Source organism: Pan paniscus, chromosome 21 (assembly GCF_029289425.2).
Source record: "Pan paniscus chromosome 21, NHGRI_mPanPan1-v2.0_pri, whole genome shotgun sequence".
In the NCBI taxonomy this organism is placed as follows: domain Eukaryota; kingdom Metazoa; phylum Chordata; class Mammalia; order Primates; family Hominidae; genus Pan; species Pan paniscus.
This window is the reverse complement of record NC_073270.2, coordinates 37,406,357-37,423,254: the sequence shown is the minus strand read 5'-3', so window position 1 is coordinate 37,423,254 and position 16,898 is coordinate 37,406,357. Positions and strand designations below refer to the sequence as shown.

Here is a 16,898-nt window from a genome sequence, read left to right as displayed (position 1 = left end):
TTGGGGGTTTTTGTTTTGTTTTTTGTTTTTTGTTTTTTTTTTTGAGATGGAGTCTCCCTCTGTCACCCAGGCTGGAGTGCAGTGGTGGGATCTCGGCCTACTGCAAGCTCCACCTCCCGAGTTCATGCCATTCTCCTGCCTCAGCCTCCTGAGTAGCTGGGACTACAGGCGCCCACCACCACGCCCAGCTAATTTTGTTTTTTTTATTTTTAGTAGAGATGGGGTTATACCATGTTAGCCAGGATGGTCTCAATCTCCTGACCTCATGATCCACCCGCCTCGGCCTCCCAAAGTGCTGAGATTACAGGTGTGAGCCACCGCGCCCAGCTGAAGCCACAATCTTTCGTAACAAAGTCTTGAAAGTGACATACTCGCAGCTTGGGCAATATGGCGAAACACCGTCTCTACAAAAAAATACAAAAATTAGCTGGGTGTGGTGGCACATGCCTGTGGTCCCAGCTACTAGGGAGGCTGAGGTGGGAGGATTGCTTGGGCCTGGGAGGTCAAGGCTGCAGTGAGCCGTGATTGTGCCACTGCACTACAGCCTGGGCAACAGCGAGACCCTGTCAAGAAAAGAAAGAAAGAAAGAGAGAGAGAGAGAAGAAGGGAGGGAAAGAAACATTCCATCGCTGCAATTTGTCATTAGTCACACAGAACAACTGTGGTTCAGTGTGGGAGGGAAACACACAAAGGCATGAATACGAAGAGGCAGGGATATTTAGGTGCCATCTTGGAGGAAGCTAGATGCTACAAACTCTAAATTGTATATTGCCTATTTCTAAACTGTGTATAAGTAGAATCTTCCTACATTATTCTTTTGCCATTTTTTCCATTCAATATGTTTCTGAGATTCCCTTTTTTTTTTTTTTTGAGAGGGTGTCTTACTCTGTCACCCAGGCTGGAGTACAGTGGTATGATCACAGCTCACTGTAGCCTTGACCTCCCAGGCTTAAGCGATTCTTTTGCCTCAATCTACTCAGTTGCTAGGGACAACAGGTGTATGCCACCAGGCCTGGCTAATTGTTCTTTTTCTGTTTTTGTTTTTGTTTTATTTTGTAGAGAGGGGGTCTCACTATATTGCCTAGGCTGGTATTGAACTCCTGGGCTCAAGCATCTTTCCGCCTTGGACTCCCAAAGTGGTGGGATTACAGGTGTGAGCCACCATGGCTGGTCTGTTTCTGGGATTCTTCTTTTTTTTTTGAGGCAGAGTCTCACTCTGTTGCCCAGGCTGGAGTGTGGTGGCATGCTCTCAGCTCATTGCAAACTCTGTCTCCTGGGTTCAAGTGATTCTCCTGCCTCAGCCTCCTGAGTAGCTGGGATTACAGGCACCTGCCACCATACCTAGCTAATTTTTGTATTTGTAGTAGAGACGGACTTTCACCATGTTGGCCAGGCTGGTCTTGAACCCCTGACCTTGTGATCCACCCGCCTTGGCCTCCCAAAGTGTTGGTACTACAGACGTGAGCCACTGTGCCCGGCCAAAGTTAGCATGTTTTTAGATAGTGTTATATAATTAAAAATAATAGCCGGACGCAATGGCTCACGCCTGTAATCCCAGCACTTTGAGAGGCCGAGGCCGGCGGATCACAAAGTCAGGAGTTCGAGACCAGCCTGACCAACATGGTGAGGCAGGAGAATCACTTGAAGCCGGGAGGCACACGTTGCAGTAAGCCGAGGTTGTGCCACTGCACTCCGGCCTTGGCGATAGAACAAGACTCTGTATCAAAAAAAAAAAAAAAAAGAGGGAGGCTGAGGCCAGAGAATCGCTTGAACCCAGGAGGCAGAGGTTGCAGTGAGCCAAGATCATGCCACTGCACTCCAGCCTGGGCAACAGAGCAAGACTCCATCTCAAAAAAAAAAGAAAAAGAAAAAGAAAAAAGAAAAAAATACAAAGTTATGTGTAGACAACATAGAGAAGTATAAAAAAGAAAACTTATTTTCTTTAGATTTAAATGTAACTTATTTTCTTTAAATTACATTCCAGTCAAAGATCATTTGAGAGCCATTTTCAAGACTTGCAAAATTCTTTTTCCAAAATACTGTATCCATCTTTCCAAAATATAAATTTCTTCATGTTCTTTCTGGTTTAAAAAAATCTTTGCTGGCTCCTCTGGTGCTATTTGATGTGCTGCTCGCATGGATACACATTTATATTCCATCCCCTCTCCACCACTCCCCTCAGCCATCCCAATTTATTTCCAGGACACCATGGGCTCTCACGCTGGGCTGCCAGGCCTTCGCTCAAGCAATATCTTCTGCTTAAAATGCTCCTACATCCTTTCTCACCCAAGCAAAATTCTGTTCTTTTGAGGGCCAGTTCAGTAAAGCCCCTATCTGTGGACAGAGTTTATCTGCCCTCTGCTGGGCTCCCAAAGCACACTGAGGCTTCCATAATGATAGTTTTCACATTGAGATAATTGTGATACCATAGGTTCAAAAATGTAAATCAGACCGGGCACGCTGGCTCACACCTGTAATCCCAGCACTTTGGGAGGCCAAGGTGGGCGGATCACGAGGTCAGGAGTTCGAGACTAGCCTGACCAACTGGTGAAACCCCGTCTCTACTAAAAATACAAAAATTAGCCGGGCGTGGTGGCGGGCGCCTGTAATCCCAGCTACTCAGGAGGCTGAGGCAGGAGAATCACTTGAACCCAGGAGGCGGAGGCTGCAGTGAGCCGAGATCGCACCACCGCACTCCAGCTTGGGTGACAGAGCAAGACTCCATCTCGAAAAACAACAAAAAAAATGTAAATCAGAGCCAGGTGTGGTGGCTAATGCCTGTAATTCCAGGACTTTGGGAGGCCGACATAGACAGATCACTTGAGCCCAGGAGTTTGAGACCAGCCTGGGCAACATGGGGAAACTCCATTCTCTACAAAAAATACAAAAATTAGCTGGGTGTGGAGGTGCAAGCCTGTATTCACAACTACTGGGGAGGCTGAGGTGGGAGGATCACCTGGGATGGGGAGGTCGAGGCTGCTGTGAGCTGAGATCACACCATTGCACTGCAGGCTGGGTGACATACCCTGTCTCAAAAAAAAAAAAAGGCCGGGCACGGTGGCTCATGTCTGTAATCCCAGCACTTTGGGAGGCTGAGGCAGTCGGATCACCTGAGGTCAGCAGTTTGAGACCAGCCTGGCCAAAATGGTGAAACCCTGTCTCTACTAAAAATACAAAAATTAGCTGGGCGTGGTGGTGTGCACCTGTAGTCCCAGATACTAGGGAGGCTGAGGCAGGACAATCACTTGAACCTGGCGGGCAGAGTTTACAGTAAGCCAAGATAGCACCACTGCACTCCAGCCTGTGCAACAGAGCAAGACTCCATCTCGAACAAACAACAATAACAAAAAAAAAAAAAAAAAATGAGGAAAGAGTTCAACAGAAAGACCACCTGAAAAAGGGGTAAACAATATGAAGAAAATTCACCAATACAAGATCCACCACCCTCCAAAGAAAGACTAAAAAATATGACAAATTGCTCAACTTCATTCATAATAAAGAAATATGAAAGTGCCTTCGGTTTTTACCCATCTAATTGGCAAGGATAAAACATTTGATAACACACTGTGTGGCTCAGGGTGTAAGGAAATTGGCCGGGCGTGGTGGCTCACGCCTGTAAATGATTCTCCTGTAAGCGAGTCTCCTGCCTCAGCCTCCCGAGTAGCTGGGATTACAAGCATGCGCCACCACGCCCAGCTAATTTTTTGTATTTTTAGTAGAGACGGGGTTTCACCACATTGGCCACGCTGGTCTTGAACTCCTAACCTCAGGTGATCCGCCCGCCTCGGCCTCCCAAAGTGCTAGGATTACGGGCGTGAGCCACCGCGCCCGGCCTGTACTATGGAGTTTACAATTAATAACTCTCTTAATCATCACAATAGCTCAACGAGAGAGGTTGGTACTATTACCCATTTTACAATTGAGGACATTGAAGCACAAAGCAGTTGAGAAACGTGCCTAACTAGCAGAGTTAGAATCCAGACAAAGTGCTTAACCACAAGGCGATGCTTCTTCTATATATAAACTGACGGACGGATGAAATAGGCTGATTGACTGATGAGTGACTGACTGACTGACTGAATGAATGAATAAATGGAAATGTGATTATAAATGTTGATTTTTTGCGCCTCCCGATTCCCCAGATCTACCGCGAGGGGGCGATCTCTCCCCGGTCCTGATGCCAGTCACTCAAGGCGCGCACTCCCTTTGCGTCTCGGGCTCGCGCGCGTTGCCGCGGCACCGGAAGTGACTGAGCTTGCAAGTTCCCCTGTCTCTTCAGGGGAAACTGAGGCCGGCTTGTTCGGGAGAGACGGCGCGAGCAGTCAGCCAGGTAGGCCGGCAGCCAGGTAGGCCGGCCCGGGTCCGCGGCGCGGAACTCGGCCGCGAAGAGCTCTTGCGTCTGGAAGCTACCGGGCCGATGAAGGGGGATGTGGCCCCCCACGGCTCGCGGGGCTCGCAGGTGAGAGCGCCGCCTCCCCTGTGCGTGACAGCCGTTGCGCCCAATAGGAGCCTTCGCCGTCCCGCTTCCGTGCCGGCTGGGCTCGCTGATTGGCTGCGCTGGGGCGGACCGCCGGGGGCGAGGCCCCTCCTCTCAGAAAGGTCTAGGGGGCGCCCCCGGGGGAGGGCGGTTGCCTAGCAACGGGGCGGTGGCTCGGCGGGTACCCGGCCTAGTGAGCGCGAGAAGCCGCTAGGCCGCAGCCGGCCCACCCTGGGCTCCGGAGAGGTGCAGCCCCCGGCCCCGGAGCCCTCCCGGGGGCGCCAGAAAGCCACTTTGGGCCTGTCCCCAGGAAAACGTGGTCTCAGCTGTGGGGCCGTCGAGCAGGCCTCGACCCCTCTTCCTGACCTGAGGAGAGGCCCAGCGCCTCACCCTCACCCAGTCTTTGTGCAGGGCGCCGGCGGCCATTGTGTCCGGGCGGGGAATGGAGGACCCGGCAATCCCCAACTGCCACGTTCTGGGCCTTTGGGGAATTCAGAGCAAACCAGCGGCATTTGTTGGGGGTCTCCGGCCTTCAACCTCCCAGACAGGCCTGGGGGTGGCCTTCCCAAAGTCAGATTGCAGATCTGAGGCAGTTTCCCCCTCCCTGCGTCCCTCACTGAAACCTTGAACCCCATTGAGAAGTCCCTTTAGAGTTTCGGACGCCTCCACCTCACCCTGGGCTGGTGCTTAAATAGAAAAAAGAAAAACAAAAACCAACTAAATCCATACCAGCCACCTCCGGGAGAGTACTCCTGGCTCCCAGTAGGAGGCGGAGAGCCAAGGGGCGTGCAAGAGAGAGGGGGCTGGGCTCCCGGGTGGCAGGAGGCCGCGGCTGCGGAGCGGCCGCCCTCGATCCGGGCGATGGAGGAGGAAGCAAGCGAGGGGGCTGGTTCCTGAGCTTCGCAATTCCTGTGTCGCCTTCTGGGCTCCCAGCCTGCCGGGTCGCATGATCCCTCCGGCCGGAGCTGGTTTTTTTGCCAGCCGCCGCGAGGCCGGCTGAGTTACCGGCATCCCCGCAGCCACCTCCTCTCTCGACCTGTGATACAAAAGATCTTCCGGGGGCTGCACCTGCCTGCCTTTGCCTAAGGCGGATTTGAATGTAGGTGGTGCGGGGGAGCGGGAGTGGGGCGGGGGGGACTGCCCAGGGAGTGACTTTCCGAGGAAGGCATTTCGGAGAAGACGGGGGTAGAAAAGGCTGGTGGGAGATTCAGAGTCCACTGGTGCTTTCGATTTGACTTAATTGAAGTATCTTGGAACCTAGACCCAGACCTTCGTAAGACCCACAAAGAAACCAGTTCTGGTACCTGGAGGGGGAATGGAATTTTTAGGGTAAATGGCATGCATATTAATTATTTTTTTTTCCTGAAGCTCTTTCTCTCCCCTCAGAATCTTATCTTGGCTTTGGATCTTAGAAGAGAATCACTAACCAGAGACGAGACTCAGTGAGTGAGCAGGTGTTTTGGACAATGGACTGGTTGAGCCCATCCCTATTATAAAAATGTCTCAGAGCAACCGGGAGCTGGTGGTTGACTTTCTCTCCTACAAGCTTTCCCAGAAAGGATACAGCTGGAGTCAGTTTAGTGATGTGGAAGAGAACAGGACTGAGGCCCCAGAAGGGACTGAATCGGAGATGGAGACCCCCAGTGCCATCAATGGCAACCCATCCTGGCACCTGGCGGACAGCCCCGCGGTGAATGGAGCCACTGGCCACAGCAGCAGTTTGGATGCCCGGGAGGTGATCCCCATGGCAGCAGTAAAGCAAGCGCTGAGGGAGGCAGGCGACGAGTTTGAACTGCGGTACCGGCGGGCATTCAGTGACCTGACATCCCAGCTCCACATCACCCCAGGGACAGCATATCAGAGCTTTGAACAGGTAGTGAATGAACTCTTCCGGGATGGGGTAAACTGGGGTCGCATTGTGGCCTTTTTCTCCTTCGGCGGGGCACTGTGCGTGGAAAGCGTAGACAAGGAGATGCAGGTATTGGTGAGTCGGATCGCAGCTTGGATGGCCACTTACCTGAATGACCACCTAGAGCCTTGGATCCAGGAGAACGGCGGCTGGGTAAGAACCAAGCCCCTTGTGTGTCCCTTTTCTTTGGCCTCTGGTCAGAGATCCCCAACAGCCCTTCTTCTGTATCTCTTTCTGTTGTGTTGGGTGATTGTTGGAGACGTTGATAGTTGAGGAAACCTGACTGGCCTCATTTCACCACAAGAGGTTAACTCCTTGGAAATACAAATGACCCTGTGCTTCAGAGATCAGGCATCTTTCACCCTGGTCACCCCCATGACTCCACTATTCCATACTTGTGTTCCAGTTTCTCAGCAAAGAAAACTGTAGCCTATGTGTTCATTAAGTCCCAAACCTGTGAGGGTAGGAAGTTAGTTCGGTGTTTCCCTTACCTTATACAATGGTTCACACACAAAGGGATGATGAGTATAATGCCTGGAGAAGATGATGAGCATCAATGACCCACAGACCTCTCCATCTGTTCCCCGCAAGGGGTCTCAGTCCTATCCTGGGCTTCTCTCCCCCAAATCAAGTTCCCTTTATTTCAAAGTTTGCGTGTATGGCACTCTCCTCTCAGACTAGGGCATGGCCATAGGCAGGAGTTCCCACTGGGTTGAATGGCTGAGAATTGTCAGATTTTGGGGCAGTGTAGGCTGTGCAGATTGTGTTTGCACTGCGCCCCCTAAGTTCATTTCCCCCAAAGTGTGCGACTTTCTGCATGGTTGCCTTGTTTGTGGAGCACTTGCTGTGTCACACATTAAGCCAGGGGACTTTGCACCTCATTGCCTGGGGTCGGTTGGGGAGCTCCAGCTGCTCTGCCTGTTACTTTCCGGCCAGAGCCCAGGGGCCTCTTCAAGCACTGTTTGCTGGCAAAGCAAGAACCTAGTCTTTGGGGCTCTGTGGGACATTGAGATTTAGTAACAGACTTCGCATGCAGGTATAAGTTCCAGTTCTGTCATGTAACTAGCTGTGTGACCTTGGACAGGCTGGGTTACTTTCTTGAGGCTTAGTTTCTTTCACTAAAAAATGTGGCAAGCTCTCCTTGCCTTACAGAGTATTGTAAATCTTGGCGATAATGTGAGCACAGTGACTGACACCAGCAAATTCCCTTTCCAGGGAGGGAGAGTTCTCCTGCCCATCACTGAGCCAGGATGAGATGGTGGTGAAAGCTTCTTTACCAGTGGTCACTGTAGGCAAGTTTTGCTCTTCAGTGAATTCAGTCCTGTTTTCTTGCTTATCTCCCTACCTAGCGGAGGTGCAGGGTTTATGAGAGATGTTCTATCCCCTCAGAGTATGCAGAAAAGCAACAAGCTGTGGAAAATAAGTCATCCATTGAAGGAGCTGAGGTGGAAGGGGACATGCACCATGGACTCAGGAATGTCAAGAATGCAACTGTCTATAGGCTGGGCCTAGGGTGTGGCAGGCACTTCACTTTACCACTGAGCAAGAGACCTCCTGAGTTTGCCCTGGAACCCCACCCCCTCTCTCATTTTGCATTTCTTTGCAATTTCAACTCGTCTGTGCCAGCTCTTGTAAAAGGCAAGGGGGTCAAGTCAATAGAGGTCAGATAACTGGGGTGGGGTCAGGGGAGGTAAAGGTGGTGGGTTCTCTTGAGCTAGCTGACTAGACTTGAAAGCCATTCTGTAAATGAACTCTCTAGGGGGATAAATGATTAAATAGTTCCTGTTGGTTTGTGCAGTGACCTCTCCTGTTCCCTCCTGCTTTGATTCTCTTTTGGGGCAAATATTTGTTCAGCTGATTACAGGAGGGACAGGATTCCAGTACTGCAGACACACCCTCTGAGGCATCTCCAAGTAGGGATTGAGGCTGCTTGCCCACTTTGCCTGACTATTGTCTTTGGCCAGTGGTCCTAATACCAGGTGGGTTGTTGCCAGCTATAAACAAAAGGCAGTCTGGGAGAGGTGCCTGGTCTGCTAGCCAGCCTCTGCAGAAGGCTACCCCTACCAGAGAATTGCCAGCTGCCCAGTGGTGCATATGAAAGAGGTCTTAGACACAGCAACTCTGGGTAAGTTTATTAGATCTCCATGGGGTTGAAATTCCATCTTCCATCTCTTTGCTTAAGAATCATCAGAGCCCGTTGGACAACATACCACATGTCACTTCCTCTTGGTGAACAGAGGGGATGTGTGTGGAAGAGCCAGTTATATCAGAACCATTTCTGAGCACACATTCTCTCCCTAAGGCCAGGGAGTAAAGAACATTTGACTCAGGATCCTTTGAGCCTGGGTAGAAGGTACCCGCCCCCTTCCTCTCAGGTATTATCCTGTTCCAAGCTGCACCGACTGGCTACTGTGGTGGCATCGGGTAATTATCCTGGAGACTGCGGCTGGGAGATCCTTAAGGGTAGGACTTATGGGCTATTCTACTCAGGGCTATGTTCTAAATTTAGCATCCCTACAGGAAAGGGGAAGGAAATTAGTCTTTATTGAGTACCTGTTAAGTACTAGGCACTGTGTTAGGTCCTCTACTTATGCAACCAATGTTTCTTGAGCATCTACTGTGAAGCTAGCAGTGTACTAGGTGCTGGCCATAAGCCACACATGGTACCTTCCTTCATGGAAACGGCATACTGTTTCATATATTCTACAGTAACCTTCCAAGGAAGGTGAGTTTATTCCCAGTTTACACATGAAGGTCTTTGTGCCTAAGTGACTGACCCCAGGTATCCCTCAGCCAGTTAAGTGTCTGAATGAGAATTTACACCAAGGTTGGCATAATTCTAAAGCCAACACTTTTCATCCTATCAGGTTGTCCAGGGAGTAATAAAGTGACCTAGACATGCTGGCCCAGAAAGCCAGAGATGCTGTTGGGCCAAGCAAACCATGCCTGTGAAGGTGCTCACTCTGGACTGATAACTGGCTTTGTTCAGGTAGCTATGGGAAGGATAGTTGGCAGTAGCAGGTTCCCAGAGGCGTGTTGGTAGCCTCAGATTCTGGCACTGGTAAAACTCAGACATGGCAGGTTTCAAGTGGGCATCAGGGTTTTGCCCAGAGTGAGCTGCTTATTAATTTATTCTTTTTTTTTTTTTTTTTTTTTTGAGACGGAGTCTCGCTCTTGTTGCCTAGGCTGGAGTGCAGTGGCGCGATCTCAGCTCACTGCAGCCTCTGCCTCCTGGGTTCAAGTGATTCTCCTGCCTCAGCCTCCCGAGTAGCTGGGATTACAGGCATGCGCCACCACACCTGGCTAATTTTGTATTTTTAGTAGAGACGGGGTTTCTCCATGTTGGTCAAGCTGGTTTCAAACTCCCAACCTCAGGTGATCCGCCTGCCTCAGCCTCCCAAAATGTTGGGATTACAGGCATGAACCACCGTGCCTGGCCCCGGCCAATTTTTTCATTGTTAAAACCCTCTCAGGCCCTGCCAATAGATGACAGCGGTGTGCGTGTGGGGAGAAGGTGGCCTGCCCCAGGTATCTCTACTTAGTGGTGGAGTGATGCTTCAAGGACTGAAAGTGTAGACCCTTAGCCAGATTACTGCCTGCCTGGAGTCACCTGATGAAATGCTGAACCTGTTCGGCTGTCTTGTCCATCTGTCTCTCCCGCCTGTAAAATGGAATAATGATAGCCAGCTGCCATAGCTTGACTCGAGTAAAGGATCTAGCACAAAAGCCCTTCTCCTGCCATAATTGTAGGGTGGAAACCCTTTAATGAATGGGCAGCTTCCCTCAGAGAACTGACTCTTCCCCCTAGAGTTTCTCCTTAAGAAACAAAGTCCCCGTGATACTTACCTGGAATGTTGTATACATGACCTTCCCCGAAGGGACACAAGTGTTTCTGGTGCTTTCCAATGGGAATGTGGGAAGGGACCCAGGTGGGCCTTGCCACTTTGGGATTGCTGTCCCTGAAGAAATCCTTTAGCCTGATAGAAACATAATTGTTGGGAGCAATGAACTGTGTTGGGGGAGAAAACATAACTTGACGTTTCTTAAGCTGTATGGCTCAGTGGTCTGAGTTTCTGTAGATCTCTTATTGCCTAATCTGGCTTCTTCAGATGGATGTATGCTTAGTTGAAGCACCTGAGCTCTCTTTGCAGATAGTGGCAGTTCTGTGGTTTTCTTGGGGAAACCCCATTAGAAACCCCAAATGTGGAAATTTTTAGTAATCTCATTTGGGTCCCAAAATTAAGTAGAAGTGTCTCAGGGGCTCCCCCTTGAAACACCTACTTCTTCTGAGTGTACATTTGAGGTTGCTCTTCAAATTCTGTTACCATCACAGGGTTTTCCAGACTTCCTAGGAATAATTTCCCCAGTAGCCCCACGGAGCCCTTTAGCTTCTGTCGAAAATTACCCGGGTATTTTTTCAGGGGGCTCCAATGGAACCTGGAGGGTTTTCTTGACTTTTGTATGGGTGTCCCCAGATTTGTTTGGGCTGCATGAAGCAGCAGTTGTTATCTCTGTCCCTTCCCCCAGCAGATATCTGTCCTGAGGCCAGTGGGCTTGAGCGTCCTCCTCTGTGTCCAGTCTCCCTGGTTTTGCCAGTGCCCTCAGCCTTCCATCATGGGGCTTTCTTTAAGCAACTGTGGTTTTGCCTGAGTTTAATGTGGATAGACATAGGGGTAATTCCCAGTGTACTGCTTTTCTATGGAAGTATAATCTCCTACTGCCTTAATTAAGCAGAGGCCCTGTCCCCACCCAACCTCCAACCTAATTCCACAGAGTCCTCCCTAAGGACTCCCTCTTTTTTCTTTGAAGGAGTCACTCTACTCCTGGATCCTCTTCTCTTCTGCCCCTCTATCCGACAGTCTGTCTTCCTTGTTCCCAGTTGGCAGACCTGAGTCAGGCAATCCCACTGGGTCTTTTTGTTTAGCCTGGGGAAGAGAAGACCCAGGAGAATATCACCAGCTTCAGATATCTGAAGGAAGAGGGACTGAGTCTTTTTTTATTGGTATAGTACCTGGCAAAACTTGGATAAATGAAAAGAAGTTAACAGTTGGTAGAGCTTAAATTATGTGCAGAGAAGACATTTCTAACAGATTTACTCTGTCCTAGATTTAGGAGCTCCTCAGGGTGGAGGCCACATCTTGTCCATGCTTGTTTCCTCAGCACTGAGCAGAGGCCTTGGGCATAGCAGATACCTAATGAAAGAGAAACCCACTAAATTTCTGAAGAAACAGACCCTTGTCAAGCCAGAATAACAATAATGGGAGTGGCTATTTACCTAATAATTCATTCATTGAGTCAAACAATGTTTATTGAGCTCCTACTGTGTACCAGGCAGTCTTAGATACTGGGAGTATGGCAGTAAACAAAAGTAAGCAAAACTAAGTTTCTGTCCTCATGGAGCTCACATTCCAATGAGGAGTGACAGGCAATAAATATATAATTACATGTTTATATCAGATGATTGTACATGCTATGAAGAAAATAAAGCAGGTTGGGGCATAGGGCATGTCTAGCAAGGGAGGGTGGGGCTGCAGTTTTAAAAGAGTGATCAAAGAAGGTGTAAGAGAGAAAAAAATGGCTTTCCTCTACCCTTCTAGGTCCTTTGGCTGGGCTGAGAATTAAATTGACATAGACAGATTAACTGGAGGAAAAATAATTAATTACATAGTTGTACACAGGAATCCTACAAAATATGAGGCTCAAAGAAGGGTCAGATAATTGAAGCTTATATAGCATCCTGAGCTACAGAAAAGAATATGGGACTTGGGACTTCTGTTAGGGGCTTGAGTGGCAGCAACCCAAGTTATGGCAGAGTGAGGGAAAGAATTGGTGGTGGCGTGTGTCTGTGGTCCCAGCTACTGTTGAGGGGGTGTACTGAGGTGGGAGGATCACTTGAGCCTGGGAGGTGGAGGTTGCAGTGAGCCGAGATCACGCCACTGCACTCCAACCTGGGTGACAGAGCAAGACCCTGTCTCAAAAAATAAAAATAAAAAGTCTCTCTGGTAATAAAATTTGTCTGGAGCAGCCCTCTTCCTAATACAGATACCTTTACTAGTGTAGATTTCCTTTTTAGACGTGAATTTCTTTTACAAAAGGACAGCTTTTCAGAGCTACTCTTATGTCTGCAGTTTCTCAGAATAACCAGTTCAAAATATGCCAAAGAAGTATATTTTTGGGGTGGCATATTCTGTTTTCCTACAGTCATATTTTGGGATGGCATGTCCTGAGTCCCAACAAAAGTATTACCTAAATTTATTTGAGCCAAGCGCTAAATGAGGTAAGGCGGTGGATGATGTAGGTACCCTACAGCAAAGGGTGTTTAAAGCAGAGGGAATGGACTCAGGAGGGAGCATGCTTGACATTTTCAAGGATGAGCACGAAGGTCAATGTGGCTGGAGAAGAAACAGCAAAGGGGAAAAGGGTAGAAGGTGGGGAGGGAATGGTTGAGGAGGAGGATGGAGAAGTAGGTGGGGGCCAGATCGCATACAGCATTACAGACCATGATGAGGATTTGGCTTTGGTGGAATGGTCTGTATTCCTTTTTTTTTTTTTTTTTTTTGAGACAGAGTCTTTCTCTGTCTCCCAGACTGGAGTGCAGTGGCACGATCTCTGCTCACTGCAAGCTGCGCCTCCTGGGTTCACGCCATTCTCCTGCCTCAGCCTCCCAAGTAGCTGGGACTGCAGGCGCCCGCCACCACACCCGGCTAATTTTTGGTATTTTTAGTAGACGGGGTTTCACCATGTTAGTCAGGATGGTCTCGATCTCCTGACCTCGTGATCCGCCCGCCTCAGCCTCCTAAAGTGCTGGAATTACAGGCGTGAGCCACCGTGCCAGGCCTGGTCTGTATTCTTAAGGGTGGCAACAGGGAGCCCAGTGAAGAGGCTGGTGCAATTGCCAGGTGAAAAAGAATAGTGGCTTGGACCTAGAGGTGGAGGTGTAGTGAGAGGGGGACTGGAGAATAAGACCAGGCTTGCACATGGTATATTGATGGGTCCAGCCATCCTGGAAACCATATTTTTCAACTATTTGGAGGTCCTAGAATCAAAGTTAAGTAAGATAGATGTTCTTTGGGAATAGTTCTCTCCAAATGTGATATCCTGATGAATGGTCCTCTTCCACTCCAACAGTATTTCTGTCTGAGTAAATGAAATTTGTCTGAGTTCAGTTCCCAACTCATCCGTGTCTACCTATGCAAGCTCCTTTTACCTCTCTGAATCTTGGGACAAATAATAATACCTGCCTCACAGGGGGCGATGGTAAAGACACAGTGAGGTATACCTGAGATGCATAAAGCCTGGAGCCATGTTGGTATCATTATTCTTATTATCTTTCCACAGAACGCATGTCAGAGACCCATTCATGGAATCTTGAGCATCCACTCTCCTTTTTCTAAATACCATAGTGACCCATCAGCACATCTCAGAGCAGGCCCTTGCAGCATTTCTGTTGTAGTAGGAGTTCCACAGTGTTTGTGTGCAATGGTGGTGTAAGCACTGGTCTTGGAGTTGGAATCCCAGTTCTACTCTCAGTCTTACCTTGGCCAAGTCACTTCACCCCCAGTCCCCAGTTTCCCTTTATGCAAGATGGAGGGTTTGAAGTAGGCAATAAAGGAATGCTGGTTCTCTCTATCCTTAGGCCTTGTGGCGGATTCCACCATTACGGCATATTTCACATTAGTTATATTTTAAAATGGCTCTCTCCTGTTGACAGATATGTCAGCACCTTAACTAAACCCAGTGTCAAGGCAGGCTAGTTTATCACTGAGCCCACAATAGTGGTACCCTATATTTATGTAACACCTTACAGCTTCCAAAGCACTTTCAGATCCACCTTGCCTTTTTGATCCTTATAACCACCCAGAGAGGTGAGCAGGAAGGATGACATCTCCGTTTCAAAGGAGAGAAATCAGGTGAGAAAGATGAATTGACTTGCCCAAGGTTACATCAGGAGGAAGTGGCAGTTTTTGGACTTTCAAATTGGAACTTGACTACTAGCTTGCTGTGTGACCTTGGGCAAGTCTTTTAACTTGTAAATGGCTATAATAATGCCACCTTTTTCTGAAGATTGGGTGAATTAATTCATTCTTTTAAGGCTTTCATATCATCCTAGGGCTCTTCACTCACATCATCTGGCTTCTCTTTTTTTACATATTGATTTTTGAAATTGTGGTTTTGTATAAAGAAACTGCCTTTGGGACCGTCTGCTATTTGGTTTCATCCCTGATGAGACTCTCGGGCCAAGCTTGAGCCTTACAGCGAACTCTGAGCCACACAGCTTTTTGGGCAGCCTTCGGTGCTCCCCTCGGAACTGGAGGTTTTTCTCCAGCTCTTCAGGAAATGCCATTGCGATGACTTCCATGGACTGCTTCCTGTCCCAGCCCTGCCGGCAAGAGTGTGGAAACTGGAAAGCAATGTCCCTAGAGGCCCGCCCCTCAAAAACTACTTTTTTTGGACGTGTCCCTGCCTTTCCTCTTGTCCATTACTTTCTTTGCTCCCTACCCTTTCCTCCTTCACCTGGCTTCTCCCTCCAGCTGTGATCATCCCTTCAAGATTTAGAAAATGCCTTTCTACTTGGTTCTGCCAGGCCATTACCCCCTACCCTAGGCTAGGCTGTGAGGGAGGTCAGTTAGAATTCCTAGGTTCTCTCCTTGGCTCCATCACGCATTAGCAGTTTCAGTCCTGGACTTCCCCTGGAGATGCATTAAACCTGTTGCTTGCGGTGCCCTGTGTCATCCATTAACCCTGAGTTCCCCTAGGAGTTTCCACCCCACCCCTGCATAGGATGGGATTCTTAAGAGATAACTTGAGGTTTGGCACATATAAATCCTGCCTCTTGGAAATTGATGATAAAGGGTGGAGTGAAACAGAGCCTGCCTTCCCCTCCCCCAGTCACCTTTGAGGAGGAAGCTAGAAGGTTGAAAACCTTGTTGGACAATCATCTGAGGAATGGGAGCTGGCCTGGGAGGGGATTGGAACGCACTCAACTATGCCTCAGATCCTTTGTTCCTCTCTTGAAAGGGAAACATTCCCCTCCCTCCTCCCTGGCCCCACACACATACACACGTGCCTTTGTTCCCCCGAGTCAGGCAGGGATAGGAACATAGTGTCCCTTCCAAGGAGCCTGACTCGCTTCCCTAGAGGCTGGCCTCCTGGTCAGTGGGACTGGGATATTTGCTCAGGAGCCCCCAGCCTCGTGTCCTTTCCATAGAGTCTTCGAGGCTAAAAACTTGCCTACAAACAGCTGCTGAGACTTCTCTGTAATTATTTCATGGGACACCCATGTCCCAGGATAAACAGTCCCTCCCTCTTACTCCAGTTGGTGATTAATATTATTGTTAACATTATTATTAATAGTATCTAACACTTATTGAGTGCTTACTCTATGCCAGCCATTGTTCAAAGTGCTTTACATGTATTAATAGATTTCATTCTCACAGCAGCACTCTGAAGTAGGTTCTTTTATCCCTGTTTCACACATGAGGAAACTGAGGTACAGAGAGGTTAAGCAATTTATGCAAAGTAGCACAGTTAGTAAGAGGCAAAGCCTGGGAGGGTAGCTTCCAACCTCCCCCTTTTAAACACTCCACTGTGTTCCCTCGTCCAGTGCGCTATTGTCTAGGTGACTGCTGGCATTAATCCAGTGCTCACTATGTGACAGCCTTTAGTGACACTGTCTCTGTTACTATCCCAACAACCTTATCATTATAGGCACTGAGATTTGGGAGGGCTTATAGTTAGCCAGAGGCAGAGTCAGCATTTGAAACCAGGTCTCTCTTACTCTGAAGCCTGTCCTTTTTATCTCCAGTCCTTAAAAATCTTGCAAAGTAGGTGTTGTTACCTTCATTTTATGGTTGAGAAAATTGAGGCTCAGAGAAAAGTGATACACCCAGAGCTTCACAGGCTAGTACCAAGAAGAGCTGGGATTCACACTCTACTGTCTTAGTAGGCTGTATTGTCATGATTATTCTTTTTATGTGCATGATAATACTTTCAATTTACCAAGCTCCTTTTATAAGTTATTTCCCAGTGAAGTAGGAGAGGTGGGTATGTTCAGCCCTGTTTCCAGAGGGGAAACTAAGATAAGGGGTCTTGTCCCACAGTAAATGGCAGCATCAGACTTAGAATTCATGTTCTGGCTTTTAACACAGTATTATCAATACTGTCTGCCTCTCCTAAAGCTGGATGTGTGGCTTGGAGCTGTCCTTGGAGTTTCATTTCTTTTGTTAAATCAGCAAATATTGACAAATGCTTTGTAATGTGCTAAATGCTAGTGATACTGTGGATATTGTGGTAACTGAGACTGAGTCCCATCCCTCAATGGTCTGTTTCCATACTCCACACCTTGGGTCTTGCTGGTGTCCCTCTGCCATCTGAATCAGTCTACATGTGCCATCCATCCTTCTCCTCAGCTGCCAGGCACACCAGGCAAGATTCATTATAGTTGATATGTATTAATCACCTTCAACACATACACAGACAAAACTCTGGCCTCACATTTGAGACAGCTTGACT

At 48.6% G+C, this 16,898-nt stretch overlaps 1 protein-coding gene across 14 annotated transcripts in view; it reads left to right on the top strand.

The window, feature by feature from the left end:
• The first annotated feature begins 4,191 nt into the window (after positions 1–4,191).
• The window catches only part of BCL2L1 (BCL2 like 1), a 60,280-nt gene continuing 47,573 nt past the window's right edge, over positions 4,192–16,898 (top strand). Inside the window, exons 1-2 of one of the 14 annotated variants that reach the window (XM_008967524.3) lie at positions 4,192–4,459; positions 5,864–6,539. In XM_008967524.3, the coding sequence (XP_008965772.1) occupies positions 5,976–6,539 (564 nt within the window). In that variant the 5' untranslated portion in view covers positions 4,192–4,459; positions 5,864–5,975. Of the gene's footprint in view, positions 5,577–5,632; positions 5,778–5,845; positions 6,540–16,898 lie in introns of those variants that run through there. The other 13 variants (XM_055105037.1, XM_008967527.5, XM_008967525.5 and 10 more) reach the window with 13 other exon arrangements.